At 42.5% G+C, this 12,553-nt stretch overlaps 1 protein-coding gene across 2 annotated transcripts in view; it reads left to right on the top strand.

Annotated features, from left to right (window-relative positions):
• Positions 1-11,206, top strand: part of CNIH3 (cornichon family AMPA receptor auxiliary protein 3) — a 64,190-nt gene extending 52,984 nt beyond the window's left edge. The window contains exons 4-7 of one of the 2 annotated variants that reach the window (XM_033144683.1): positions 6,843-6,955; positions 7,574-7,717; positions 9,363-9,434; positions 10,206-11,206. In XM_033144683.1, coding sequence (XP_033000574.1) covers positions 6,843-6,955; positions 7,574-7,717; positions 9,363-9,432 — 327 coding nt within the window. In that variant the 3' untranslated portion in view covers positions 9,433-9,434; positions 10,206-11,206. The remainder of the gene's footprint in view (positions 1-6,842; positions 6,956-7,573; positions 7,718-9,362; positions 9,435-10,205) is intronic. The other variant, XM_033144684.1, reaches the window with a different exon arrangement.
• The last annotated feature ends 1,347 nt before the right edge of the window (positions 11,207-12,553 follow it).

The raw sequence follows: 12,553 nt of genomic DNA, 5'->3' as shown, positions 1-12,553 counted from the left end.
TCCATCTGTAGGAGAAAATAACAGAGGCCAACCAGAGAATATTGAGAAGCAAAGCAGCTAGTAAGCATGATCTTTATTAAACTGTTACAACAAGGTCCCCCCCACACACACACAGGGAGGGAGGAGAGGAACCCTAAACAATGGTGTGCAAACAGGAGCTGGGACCGAGCAACGGGAGCTCACCCTGTCGTGGGGATTCAAACTATACAGCAGTTAATAAACTTCATGGATAAAAATCAGGTTCCGTGCCTTAAATTCTGTCTGAAAAACAAATCAGTGCTCATGATGGAGTACTATTGCAATATGTTTCCAGCAACCAATCCCCTATTCAGTAGGTAGTTAATACATTTTTGTACCACACATAGAGTATTTAACTGGAATAATCCATTATGAAAAAAGGGTCCAGTGGAATTTGGATCTGTTATCTTGAAACTGCTGCCAAGAATTGCCTGCAAAAGCCATGTTTTCTTTTAAGCATGCCCACCATATATGGGGAAAGGTCCCTCTTTTCTTCGATGGATACCCCAACTATTAACATTGATATATATGAAGATGGTCCACATTTGTTTCTTAGTCTCTATTTGCTGTGGTGGTTGTACCGGTAGGTTTGTTTTAATGGTGCACATGCAATGTTCCCAAGCATTATAAGGTCTACAGCATAAGAAGGGAGCTGCCACCGCGTGCATCCCAGCTGGGTCCTTATTCCAATTCAGTGCACACATTTTTAAAGTGCTGCTACTTGCTTGTATCATCCGGTTTCTTTTGCTTCCCCTTGCTTGCTCTAAACCTATCCTGCTTGTGGTCTATAGCTTGCAATTAGCACCATTTAATAGCTGTTAAATAGGGTAATTGGCTGTTATCCTCACAGAGGTGTTCCTTTAGCAGCTGATATTTCTCAATGAGCCCCAGCTAACAGTCGTTCAGCTCTAAGAGGAAACCCAAAGTGAAATTCAATTATTTCCTTGCTCTGAAAATCATGGTTCCTTCCTGTCCTGTAAGGATTTTTCATGGGCTGGGGGATAAAAATTCACATTATGTGTTTTAGTAAGCAATGTAGAACAAATCACAGCAGATCACAGATTTCCACAGGGATATTTTGTAGACATTTTCACTTTCCAGAAAGAGATGATGAAGACTTAAAATGTCGTTCACTAATTGGCTTCTCCTCCTGCAGTGTTACCATATGTGAGTAGAGTTGAAATGCCAACTAAAAAAATAGCTGAGGAAATTGATGATCCATAGATGGTCTGAGGGATGTTCTTACTCATTTTCTGCTGACTCTTAAGATGGCATTCACATGCCTTCTTCAAGACTGGTTCAGGAAGCGGTTCTGAGCCTTGTTGGGAAAGCTGGGTTTCACTCTCTTGGGATCTCATGATGGTAACGATGGTGAAGAAGCTGGATTTTTTTGCAACCATCACTGCTATATGTTAGGTATGATTGTGTGTTCTTACCTTGGTTCAGTCATACTCAGTACCAGCTATGTGCCACTTGTGCTCCACTACTGTCTGACCCAGGCATAGGCAAACTCAGCCTATGTTTTGGGATTACAACTCCCATCATCCCTGACCACTGGTCCTGTTAGCTAGGGATGATGGGAGTTGTAGTCCCAAAACACCTGGAGGGTCGAGTTTGCCCATGCCTGGTCTGACCTATTTAATTGTTCAGAGCTCGCCTGGGAACCAATCCTAAACTTGGTTCTCCACAGTTCTGCAAAACGTGATTTGCTCAGTGGCAAACACCAGATCATGGCTATGATGTGCCACATGTGTTGGACCCTGAGGTACTGCATATATATCCTGAGGTGGACCAGATAAAGTGGTTCAGTGTAGATCAGGCTTCCCCAAACTAAGACCCGCGGGCCGGATACAGCCCAAGGGACTCAGTTTTCTGGCCCCCAGCGACCCCCACTGCCCACTCTTACCGGTGCGGTGCAGCACAGCGCAGCACAGCGCAGCACAGCGCAGCACAGCGCAGCACAGCGCAGCTGCCCACTTTCAGGGCTGTGGAGCGCTGGAAATAGCTTGTGCATGTGCGCACGGCCTCTGCAGACCCGAAAGTGCACCGGAAATGGTGCTTGCACGCGTGCACACAAGCTATTTCCAGCACTCCACAACCTGAAAGTGCGCCAGAAATAGTGTGTTCGCGCGCACTCCCCTGCCCTCCAGCCCGCTGTGCGATCAGCGCTGGAGGAACCGGGCTGAGGCCGGGTAAGTTTGGCGACCCCTGGTGTACATACTAAGTCATCCAACACCACTGTGTGTGGCTTCTCCAAGACCACCTTTGATATTGCCTCTGCCAGCTCAGGTAGGAATGTTGCTGCACACCCTAACACAAACCCGTACTTGTTTGAATGCCTACACCATACCTCATATTTTCTGGCTTGGAGTGACACACAGAGATTTTTTTTTTAATAATAATTTTCTGCTCTTTCATGCAGATCTGGTTTATCAGAAAACTTACCTTCTAAAAATTATCTTTTAGGGGGGGAAAGCTATGCACACAGCTGAACAAATACCTGTGTGTATGCTCACAACAGACCTCAGGTTTTTGGAATTTATGGTGAGTGGGGAGGTACTGATAAGGGAAGGGATGCTGGTGGCGCTGTGGTCTAAACCACTGAGCCTCTTGGACTTGCCAATCAGAAGGTCAGCAGATCAAATCCCCGCAACTGAGTGAGCTCCCGTTGCTCTGTCCCAGCTCCTGCCAACCTAGCAGTTCGAAAGTGCAAGTAGATAAATAGGTACCATTGTGGTGGGAAGGTAAACAGCGTTCCCGTGCACTCTGGTTTCTGTCACGGTGTTCCGTTGCCCTGAGTATATCCCTTGTGAAACAACAACAAGCATCACCTTGGAGAAGACTTGCTGCTTCTCTGCAGCTTTTCCAACAGGGAGTGGGCAGTGTGGTGTAATAGAGCAAGTGATAGACTAAGGCAGGTGGGGAACATGGGCCCTGGGGGCTGAATGTGGCCCTCAAAGTCCTCCATTAAGCCATTGACAATCACTGGTTTCTGTCTGTCACGGTGTTCCATTGCGCCAGAAGTGGTTTTAGTCATGCTGGCCACATGACCCGGAAAGCTGTCTGTGGACAAACGTCGGCTCCCTCGGCCTGAAAGCGAGATGAGCGCCATAACCCCATAGTCGCCTTTGACTGAACTTAACCATCCAGGGATCCTTTACTAATTGAGGAGAGAGAACAACAACATCCAGTGTGAAAATATCCCACTAACATCACCCACTAGCATGGATAATAAATATGGAGGTGTATGGACACAGCCTTAGGCTTTATTTGGTATAAATTTTATTTGAAAGAACTTACTTTGTAGGTACTATTAACACTGCTGGGTCTGCCACCATTATGATCACTTGTGTCTGTTCTCTTTTCGTTGAGAGCATCTTCAGTATGTTATATCTTTCACAGGTGATAAATCATGGCACAGTTTCACAGTACAGGGTCCAGGCACTGGTAATAACTTATCACTACTGAACTTTCCTTTTCCTTTATTGCATAGTTGCAACCTTCTCAGCAAGAAAGATCAATTGTGGTCACAGATAAAAAGTGTTTTAATGGTGAGCATCTATCAAATGAAGTAAATCAACATTTAAAGATATTAGCAGTGATTACAATAGATTTCAGCAGATGGACTCCCCCACCCCACCCCTTAAGACATCCTATTAAGTTGTATTTAACATTCTATTACTCATTCCCAACTCTTCAGAAAATGGCAGGATGGAAATAAAACCACAGTATCAAAGAACACTATACAAGATAATAAAAACAGTCATTTGGAGAGAGTATTTGACATTGCGGGATATTAGATCCCTGCCCCTTTAAACCACTGCCACGGGCTGATATGCTGTAGGCGTGCTAATAGTAAAAGATGACCCTTTGAGGAGGAAAAGAGAATTTGAAAAGTTATTTCATTATTGGCCATTTTAAAGGCTTTCTAGCTAGATTACATAAAATTGTATCATTTTGTACACTGCTCAGTTTTAGTTGTGATAAAGGCAACCCCCTATTTACGTTGAGGTTGCGTTGCAAGGCACTGCGTGTTTACCAGTAAGTGAAATTGTTTATATTTGAAACACAATTTTAAAAGCCTGCAAACATCCAGTTCTGCCCTCACAGCACCCCACCCATTTTTGTGATGATTTCGTGACGTTTTCAGGTCACGTCCGGGTTCAGCGTGATGCCCATGTGTGCAGTCGTGCACATATCGAACCTGCATAAATGGGTTTTTCCCCTGTAGATAGGTTTGTTTTTGTCTGGGGTTTTTTTTTTTGTTTGGTCTGATGTTTTCAGGTCACTTCTGGGTTTGGCGCCTTGTGTGATCGTGCATCAGACACGTGTCAATTGGTTTTTGCCTGTATAATGTATGAATTAGCTCTTAGGAGAGGCAGGCTTCAGAGGTCTCTGAGAGAAAGAGGAGTCTGAAGATTAGCTTTTTAAAAATGCTCTTTATGGCCTCACCATTTGTCTGATTGAAGTGTGGCATATACTACTGGAATGCCACTTGTGACAGACTGTAGGTTTTGCTACACGCAACACTTCCATGTGAGGCTAAGTCAGGTCATACATTGTTTATCCAAACATTAATGGTTGGCCAGCAGCCCAGGTTCCCTCATGCTAAGTGCTTGTGTCTCAGACATAAACTAATGCTGTGCGCACTGCAATGTATGGAAATCTATCTTGACATAACTGGGTAAGGGATCAGGCCCGGTCAGGCCTGAGCTCTAGGTAGTGGTCTGAGCTGACCCACGAGCCAAGAATTGCACCAGGAGATCAGAGTCAAGAGACAAAGCCAGCAGCTGAGACCAGTGTGTAAACTGGGACCAAAAGACAAACCAGGAAGGATTAAGGATCCAATCAATAACTTTCCTGTTTGTCTACTCCACTGCTGTTTTGTTTACCATGTTTCCCAACTCTCCTATCTAGTGAAACTGATAAGGTAGCCTTGCCAATTTTCACCAATGCCTGGTCCCAAGTATCTGGTGGAAACTGATAAAGTCAGGGGAAGTCATTGACCTTTTCTTCAGTATTTCCCCTACACTGCTTCTTCGAAAGGGCCTGAATAGTTGCACCAGCACAGTTATAGGTAGTAGTACTGTACTTGAATTTAACACAACAACAATAAAATTAATGAGGCATCAATAGAACGGACAAGGTATTTTTTTCTTATTTCACAGAGTTCAGAGAATGGGTTGACAATGAGGGAAGTAGCAGATGAGAGCAGATGAGAGCAGCTTGGAAAAGGAGAGGAAACTGGGTAACATGCAACACATGTAAATTGTGGCCATACACACTGCAGCAGCACAAATGGATGCCTTCATCTGCTCCAGCTGCAACAAAACATGTCTCTCCTGCATTGGGCAACTGCCCAACAATTTCTCTTCACCCCCAAAGGTACACTCCTCCATTATCTTCTGAGACAGACAGATGCCGTCAACATACACACAGAAAATGAATGAATGTGTGCATACAGAGAAAATTTAAAATGTGAAAAAATGCTTACAACACAGGTAGGTTGGAGTGCAATTGCAAATTCACTTTTACTACATTACTACAATTACTACTACTACTACTACTACTACCACCACCACCATTACTACAATTGGCCAATAGTTGATTTCTGTCTTTCACGGACAACATGGGAAGAGGATATGGAACACATTCTGCCTCAAATCTGTTCCTCAGGCTCTGATATAGACTTCCCACCCTATATTTATTCTGTCTGTGGGCTAAATACTTTTTCTGTCTGTAGGCTAAATACTTCATACTGAATTTTAAGTCCCTCTGATATTCTTTTTTTTTTTTTTTTTTTTGCTAAAGGCTGTGGTATAAATGCCTCAAGTAAATAAATGCGAAGTTGGCATACCATGTACAGTATGCTAGAATTTTGCAACTACATTATAGATACCAGTTCTGCTTTGGAGTTTTGTTAAGGTCTCAAAAATTATTACTTTTTATTGGAAGAGGAGGAGTTTGGATTTGATACCCTGCTTTATCACTACCCGAAGGAGTCTCAAAGCGGCTAACACTCTCCTTTCCCTTCCTCCCCCACAACAAATACTCTGTGAGGTGAGTGGGGCTGAGAGACACTGGCTCTGAGAAAAGGAGTAATATTTAATTTCTGCCTTCTCCAGATATTCACCTCATTCTTGTACAGGAAACTGTAAATGTTGAAAACTTCCTAATTATTCATTCTTGAGCACATGCACACACCAATGACTTGTCAGTCTCCCACACAAAGCACAGCAGATAATCTTGGATTTACCCCCCAAGTACTTTTCAAATGGCTAAATAACTTCTTATTTAGAGAGCCAGTGTGGTGTAGTGGTTAAGAGCGGTAGACTCGTTATCTGGGGAACCGGGTTCGCGTCTCCACTCCTCCACATGCAGCTGCTGGGTGACCTTGGGCTAGTCACACTTCTCTGAAGTCTCTCAGCCCCACTCACCTCACAGAGTGTTTGTTGTGGGGGAGGAAGGGAAAGGAGAATGTTAGCCGCTTTGAGACTCCTTCGGGTAGTGAAAAGTGGGATATCAAATCCAAACTCCTCTTCTTCTTCTTCTTCTTCTTCTTCTTCTTCTTCTTCTTCTTCTTCTTCTTCTTCGTACAAGTAGAGGAAGGCGTAGGCTGGTTCCAGGAATTCTCTTGCTCAGGATCCCAATAATCATTGTCTTTCATCACCCAAATAGGCCTTGGTAGATGGTGTAGCAGAGTATGAGATTTGTAGGTGTGGCTCATTTTCTGGCAAGGTGGTTTAAAAACAACAACAACAACTTAAGAGTTATTATATCCAACAACTGTACAATCCTTTCTGTTTTCTTTTCCCTATTCCCAGCTAGTATTGCCAGAATATTCGATCCATAGCCTTTTCTGTATAATGTTTCTGTGTGCTCAAGAATGGCTGACCCTTGGCTTGAATATTCCTCTGCTTTTCTATCACTTCTGGAGGTAAGTCATATTCCTGCTTGGAAGTTCATTGTTTCCCTTGCTGCAACTGTCACTTCCAGAGAAGCTTAGATAGGCTAGTTTTAGCCTTTTGTTTTTAGTAATCCAGGAGGCTTTAAGGCAGACTGGATTCTCCTGATACTTCGCCCTTTTCTCTCCTTTAGAACAATTATCACACAAACAGTCTTGTAAAAGGTAAAAATTTGCCCACTCAGAGTACTTGTTGAAGAGTAACAGAATACAGCAGCTTTGTTCAGGCAGGCTTAAAATGGTAGTTCAATTACAAAGACATACTTAAGTCTAGCTTAAAATAGAGTGACTCAGCAGATGTTCTACATTGTTGGCAGAGGAGAAAAGGGAAGAGGAAGAGAGCGTGGCCTGGCAGGCAGGGTAGCTACGCCCTCCCCCTGTCAGGGCACAGGGGGCGTGTCTCTCACAGAGTCCTCCCTAGCAAACTTACAGGGAAACTCTGTCAGCTCCAGCTCCTATCATGTGCCTATCTAGCAAAACATGAATTGTTGGCTTGACTGCCTTTTAAATATCCCACAGGCCCTAGCTTCTCGTGACAAATGGCTTGTGCATAGGCTTTTCCTTCACCAGGTGTTTCCTTTTCTTTTTCAGGTATTTCCACTGTCCCGCAGACAGTACGGAGCTAGCATATGACCCTCCTGCAGTAATGAATGCAGACACCTTGATCTACTGCCAAAGAGAGGCCTGGTGTAAACTAGCGTTCTATCTCCTCTCGTTCTTCTACTATCTTTACTGGTAAGCTTGGTCTCACTTCCCTCAAGGAGACTGGTAAAGACCTTAGAGGAAAGGTGGGCAAATCTTGGTGCTCCAGATGTTGTTTGATTACAGCTCCTGGAGGCCCATATCCCTGTCTTAGAGGGTAGATCTGGAGGGCCACTGATTTCCCCACACCTGCTTTAGAGGGTAGAGCAATTGTGGGTGACAGAGGGTAGGGAAGATCTATAGTTATTGCATCTAAGAACAACACTTAACAAAGAACAGGCAGGGTAATACAGTACTCTGTTTGCTGAGGCTTTCAGATTCTTTGTGCGAACCTCTGATACTCTATTAAGGTGTAGCGCAACAATAAATGAGTAACTATTTTGTGTAGCAGTCTATACATTTCAACATTTTCTTCCTTCCCTGGTACATCTTGTACCAATTTCTGCTCCTATTTTTGAGTCATCACAGTGTGACACACACAGAGTACTGTAAAAGACTGGGCACACCCAAGTGACCATAATGGAAGGAAGCTAGCAATTTTCAGGGTGTGTTTGTAAGCGAGGGATTTCCAGTACTTCGTGTGTGTGTGTGTGTGTGTGTGTGTGTGTGTGTGTGTAGGGAAACTGATGGTGTGCTTCAGAATGAGAGATTCCCCACCCCCTGCCAGCCGCACACATAAGAGCTAATGAAAGACGATTAGCACATGTGTTGCATCAAAGCTCCTTCTCTGAGGCAGCAGTGACCTGGATTTTCCCAAATGTACAACTTCCTAGCCAATTATTAATGACGGTATTAGTTCATTTTCTTGGGCACATTTATGATCTAGCCAATGAAGCTTTGAAGTGCCATAAAGGAGGTAGAGCAGTGTTTCTGAGGCTGCGTACACACTCTCATTTAATCTGCATCCACCACTGGTTAGGGAAATGTTGTACACATGACCTTAGCCACAATCTACTGTATACCTATCCTGTATCTGCCCTGCTTGCTTCTTATGAAATACTGCATTTTGATGCATTTTCCCTCATCCAACTAGCTCTGATCCAAATTGAGAAAAAGAATAGCCTAGTTACGGTTTAAGATGGTAACATGTACACAGCCTAAGAAGCTGCTTTTGCCCCTTAATCCATTGCACTGCCGCAGCCCTACCTTAGTTGTGTGCCACCAGTTCTAACACACTTATTTTGTGAGCTGTTAATACATCGGGATGTGTGCTCATGCTTCATTACCTGGAGAAAGCTACCGTATATAAAAGCAGCAAAACACTTTTCTGGCAACAATACCTTTTATAGATTATATAATCTGCCATTAACCTCCGCAGACTGTTTATAAGCAAAGTCAATTTGGAAAGAGTACAGTGAATAAAGTACTGTAAAGTGCTGACTGTTCTGAAATGGGGTCTTAGGAGGGTGTTTGGCAATGCAAGCAGGACTGAATTCAAGGAACTGGAAGTGTAATGGCAGAATACTGCCCAAATTGCAAATAGGTTGAGAGAAGAACCAAGTTACCTGTCAGAGAGGTGATGGCAACAGATCCATGTGTTCTAAACATGTATCTGTTCCAAACATGTAGAGAATAGAGAGCATAATCAGTTTTTAAACAGCAGGAGGAGTGAATGGTTGCTTAGCACAGGTTCCTTCCGTCCCCTGCCACACAATAAGTTATTTTCCACCTCAACCAGGCTGGTGTCCCTTTTGCTGCTAAGACCAGACCTATCTCCTACTGAAACGTTCCTCTTTGGACATGTCTGAAGGTATGTGATTTAGCAATCTTGTGAAGCAACTTGGGTCTGGGTTTGGTCAGTTGGGACACCACCTCAGAACACCATGTATGTTGTCCTGAGCTCCATGGAAGAACTGTGATGTTTTAATATAAAATAGGTTTTTATAAAGTATAAAAACATAAAACTGCACACAAAAGTCTGCTTATGTCTAATTTGGCTGTTGCCAGAGCATATCAGTGTGTTTCCTTAGAAGTGTTCTACAAAGCAATAGTTTTTAATTAGGTGTGAGCTTGTGTGTATTTAAAAGGACTCCACTGTTTAGCTATGACCAGAATTACATTATTTATGGCTCTTTTCCAAAGGAAAAAAAACCCTCTCATTAATCTTCATTTTTCTTGCATAGCAAAGAAAAGGGCAGGGGAGGGGGAAAGCAGCAACATTTAAATGAGAAATCCTGCCCGTACTTCAGGGAATTGCCGGCAGAAATTTCAAAGATCAAACATACTATTGCAAAAGGTTTCTTCTTAGTATCAGACAAAGCAGAATTTCAGGCATGTCTTGGAAATCGCTGGGGAAACAGTAAAAATAAAAATATCCTGCATGTTTTCCCATTCTCCTTGTAATCCCATCATAATTTGGATATAATATGGAGTTGCCAAAAAGGAGCAGGTTTCGCATACAGAGCAAGGAAGGAAATGGGACCTCAGAGTCAGAATAAGGGGAAAGGGTTAGGAAGCTAAACGGGGTGCTGTAATATTCAAAGGGAACTCTTTATACTGTACCTTTTCTCTTTATATACAGCATGATCTACTCTTTAGTGACTTCCTAATTCAAAGAAGCCGTTAAAGACTGGAAACTACAAAGGGTAGAGATTAAAGACAAGCTGGTCTACAGTCACACTTGCTATACGAAGCACCATAAAGAAATGGAAGCTTTGAACCCAACCACCATACTGGATGTAAAAAGGGGGGGAAATCATTAGAAGAAGTTGAAAAACCTGAAAGTAATAGATGGCTGAACAAACTGCTTCTCCTGCTTACCGTTCTGTGTTTTACATCCTTTGGGATTTCCAGTTCCCCAGCATGAACAAAACAAATACGACTACTGGCTTCATCTGCATGTGACGGGAGCAAAAGATTCTGTCATATTACTTTATCATAGAACTGCAGCTCCCAAAAGGAGGAAGATTTGTTTCCTTACCCTTTTTTCACAGAGGCTGCCTACAAAAACTGACCAAGAAGATTGCTGCGAAGTTTTGATGTGTGATTCTCTGCTCCCAGGGTGTATAACCAGTTGCTGGACACAAGCTGGGAAATACCTGGCTAAATTGCTCTTTGCAATTCACATGCCTGAGGAAGAAAAGATGCACCTTGTCAATTAGAACACATTGGCAGAAACATGTTCAAATTATGCACCCAGCCATTCTCACTTAAAGGCTTTTCTTGTGGTTGATCCTCCAGTGGTTTTTAGTAGCATATCCAAGCAATGCTGAACCAATTCAGACACGGTGCAGTCAATAGTACTAGCCCGTTTTTTATGATGACACAATTATGTCAAGCATCCTATATAGTATAATATTTCTTCTACTGGAGGAAAAATACTAATAACACACAAAGGAATGGTGTGGCAGAAAGTTCTGCAATACAGACTGCAAAAGGACCACATTACTTTAGTCTGCAGTCTTGTCATGTGGTTTTAGTTGTACGGTGCAACAGAAACTAAAGTTAATGGCACTATTCATCCCCCACAAGCATATTGAATAGATGTTGTAGAGCATAGTAATAAATGGTGATTATTATTAATATTTGTATATAAGATTTCTAATTTCATCTGAGATATCTTGCTAATTAGGTTGGCCAATATGGGCTGTATGTGTCTGCTGTATGTCTGCCACACACACACACACATTTCATTCATATATATATATATATATATATATATATATATATATAACAAAATTTGTAGACTGCTTAATCACTAAAATCTCTATGCACACATATTTTTTTATGTGTCTCCAGGAGTGTAGACTTCATTCTATTGTCTTTAAAGTTGTAATCCCTAACACTTTACTAGGGAGTAAATCCCACTGAACTCAGTGGAATTTACTCCTAATACGCTTAAGGGTGCTCTGTATGGAATGGATTTTCAATTTGTACTTTAGTTTTTTGAACTACAATTCTTTGGCATAAAATATAATCTAATTTGTTACCCAAGATGTGCACCCTTACATTTAAAAATATGCAATCAAGGTGAGTCAGGAGAAAAGGGGGCAATTTCTTCAGTCTTCTGCCTTGCACTGTTGCTGTGACCAGTATGCCAAGCTAAAAATCTCAACAGGGTGCTGCTGTCTGCCCTGAAAGGAAGGAGAGACTGCAGTAAACAACCTGGTGATGGAAGTCTCTTTTCCCATGAATTCAATGAAGAGGAGATCGACTAACAGCACAGTCCTATGCATGTTTATTCAGAAGTATGCCCAAATGAGTTCAGTTGGTCTTACTCAGGTAAGTGGGTATATGGTCACAGCCTAAGGGTTTCAGATGAGTGTTTATTGTGGGATCAATACTTCTCATGCATGCAGGTTTTATGCAGCATCCATATAATGGTGTTGGTATAAAAAAATCCCCCCCACCCCGTCCTATTTAACGTAGATTTCTGGGAGAAATTTGATTAAATGACTCATTTGTGGTATCTTAAAGGTCTGTTTGCAATATTAAGCCTCTACCTGGAACCACCATAAATTTGTCACATCCCCAAAATAAACATGTATAGAATTATGCTGTACAGCTAAATGTGAATGGTGAGCCAACCCCCACTGGATCAGGTAGAAATTGGAAAGCCGTCCCATTGACCTCAATGAGGTGGTAGCAATAGAAACTTAGCTTTGGTTAAGGATAAAAAGCAATTGATTGAATCCCGGTACATATTATCGGCTTGAAAATCTGGAACATTGGTGCAGCCACCATATGCCTTAGGTCCCTCCACGTGGCAAGTCTGCTGTATGCAACCATCACCCAGTTGGCTAAAATTTCATCTTTCTGTTGTAAATCATTGCAAAGTTGAGTTAACAGTATGGCAGCAATTGCCTCGGTAAGGTAGCTTCTCCAGTAAGTTTATTAAACAAGGCAATAATCAGAATCTTTTTTGGGGGG

The sequence above is a fragment of the Lacerta agilis genome, chromosome 3 (genome assembly GCF_009819535.1).
Source record: "Lacerta agilis isolate rLacAgi1 chromosome 3, rLacAgi1.pri, whole genome shotgun sequence".
In the NCBI taxonomy this organism is placed as follows: Eukaryota; Metazoa; Chordata; class Lepidosauria; order Squamata; family Lacertidae; genus Lacerta; species Lacerta agilis.
The sequence above is the reverse complement of the archived record's forward strand: the minus strand, read 5'-3'. Positions and strand labels throughout refer to the sequence as shown.